We start from the raw sequence: 2,252 nt of genomic DNA on the forward strand, positions 1-2,252 counted from the left end.
GTAAATTTCCACTTCCCCAGAGAAATGGGAATGAAAAGAATGTCTTCATCTTAGCTGTTTGACCCTGAGCAAATCACTTAACCTCAATTGCCTAGCCTGTACCACTTTTCTGCCTTAGAATCAATTTTGATTAGAATCAATATTGATTCTAAAACAGAAGGTAAGTGTTATTTTAAAAAATTATTTATAGGAACATCATCTAGGTAACTGAAATTGATCTGCAAGTTTACCAAGAATTCCTTTCATTGGGGATAGGGAACAAGGGGTTGGTCTTTAAACCCTGACTCTTGGGCAGGATCTGCAATTCAGTGGTGCCTGGCATATGAAATTCTCACCTCTTAGATATGGAATTTTATTTATCTCTTAGAACAGTGATGGGCAAACTTTTTAAAGAGGGGGCCAAAGGAAAGGAAAAGCTCATCTGTCAGTCTGTTTCTAAGGCAACTCTTTTGAAGTTTCATTGTATTGTATCCTACTCATAGTATTTGTCAGATTAGGAATAATTTCGAGTGGCAGGATAGAACATTTCACGGGGCTGCATCTGGCCTGCAGGCCATAGTTTGCCCATCACTGCCTTAGAATACTGCTTCCTTCAAGACCTACCATGACATACTTTGTATGTCTTTTGTATTTACTGGGCAGTATACTTGTTGCCATCCCCTCCCTCCCTCACCCCATGAAAATTCTTTGAGGGCAGGGTCTCTTGTCTTTGTATCTTTATTGTTTAACTGAGTGTCTGGTATAGAGCCAGCACTCATTTAATTCTTGTTGAAGGACTCAGTGATTAAACATTTTTGTTGATGGGCACAAATGGATTTTTATTCACTGTGTGTACCCTAGTCTAACAAATTGGTCACTTTATTTAGCTCAAGGAACTATAGTGGACAAAATTACAGAGTGAGAATTTAACTATTTTGGATTGATGAGTATTTTTTCTTTCATTGTTTTGGGGGAGAATTTTATTTTTTTAAAAGCCCACTCAATTTAGTTTCTTATTTTAAAATAGGAACTGACAACTTCTCAGAAAAGCGGTGGGAATGTGCTTCAGATGATGTATGAAAAACCAGAACGATGGTCATTCACCTTCCAGACCTATGCCTGCTTGAGTAGGATACGAGCTCAACTCTCTGCTGTACATGGGAAGCTCAAAGAGGCTGAGAAGCCTGTGGTGTTCTTTGAGCGTTCTGTGTATAGTGACAGGTATACCACTTGATTCATTAACCTTGGATAGGAGCCAATTAGTTCGTTCAGCAATAGAAGCAATTGGGGTAAATTGGGCATGGGAGGTAATGAATGATGAGAGCACCTGCAGCAATTTGGTGCTAAAATGGAGCCATGGTTGATATCCTCCCTTCACCCCAAACCAAGGGATAACTTAGAGTAGGACCCCTGCCTAAGTGTAGGCTCTTTTGGAGTGAGTTCTACATTCCTCTTCCCTCATCTCAGAATTCTGATCTGCCTTTGTTCATTTTGAACCTAGATATCTTATGAGGTCCTTTTGCAAATCAGCCCTTTCCCTCTTCCCCATGAGTTCTAGAACTCATAGACTCCCTGGCTCTTCAAGTCTTTCTTTAACAGATTTCCTGAAGCTATAGTAAGTCTTCTTTTCCCCTTGATCATTTGAATAGCACCAGGCAGTCCCCAAATTCAGGGTTTAAACCAGGCATATTAGAGTATTCCTGGATTGCCTTCCTGGATATTTCTTTTACACTTTTTTTTCATAGTCTAGTAAGTGATTGGGAGCTGACTTTCATCAAAGAAGAGTTATATTGATAATGTATCCATATTATCTTTCAGGTATATTTTTGCATCTAACTTATATGAGTCTGATTGCATGAATGAAACAGAATGGACAATTTATCAAGACTGGCATGACTGGATGAATAACCAGTTTGGTCAGAGTCTTGAATTGGATGGGATAATTTATCTCCGAGCCACTCCAGAGGTAAGATATAGAAAAGCTTTTCTATGCCTTATAAATTCTTTGAATTTCAGTGTATTTTATCATTTATTATTCCATTTAGTGCACAGTGGGAGGATTATATATTCTAATTTTCCAGTCTTTTCAGAAAACTGATGAAATTCTTTGAGGTATACAGGGTGCAGTTTTCTTTGGCAAACCTCAAATCCTAGGTTTACCAAGTCTTCTGACCAGGTTGTTGAACCTTCCCTTTTTTTTGGTACATGTTGCCAGTTCTTCCTTCCTCTCAAACTCTAGTCCTAGTGCTGAGGAGTTTTTTCTAGGGGAAACC

At 38.8% G+C, this 2,252-nt stretch overlaps 1 protein-coding gene across 1 annotated transcript; it reads left to right on the forward strand.

Annotated features, from left to right (window-relative positions):
• Window positions 1–1,006: 1,006 nt before the first annotated feature.
• LOC123254912 (deoxycytidine kinase) lies at window positions 1,007–1,945 on the forward strand (the record flags this gene model as incomplete). Its single annotated transcript, XM_044683803.1, has 2 exons — window positions 1,007–1,200; window positions 1,798–1,945. Coding segments are annotated over 2 exons (342 nt in total), but the record flags the coding sequence as incomplete, so codon positions are not given.
• Between the last annotated feature and the right edge of the window lie 307 nt (window positions 1,946–2,252).

The sequence above is a fragment of the Gracilinanus agilis genome, unplaced genomic scaffold, assembly GCF_016433145.1.
Source record: "Gracilinanus agilis isolate LMUSP501 unplaced genomic scaffold, AgileGrace unplaced_scaffold35465, whole genome shotgun sequence".
Classification (NCBI taxonomy): Eukaryota; Metazoa; Chordata; class Mammalia; order Didelphimorphia; family Didelphidae; genus Gracilinanus; species Gracilinanus agilis.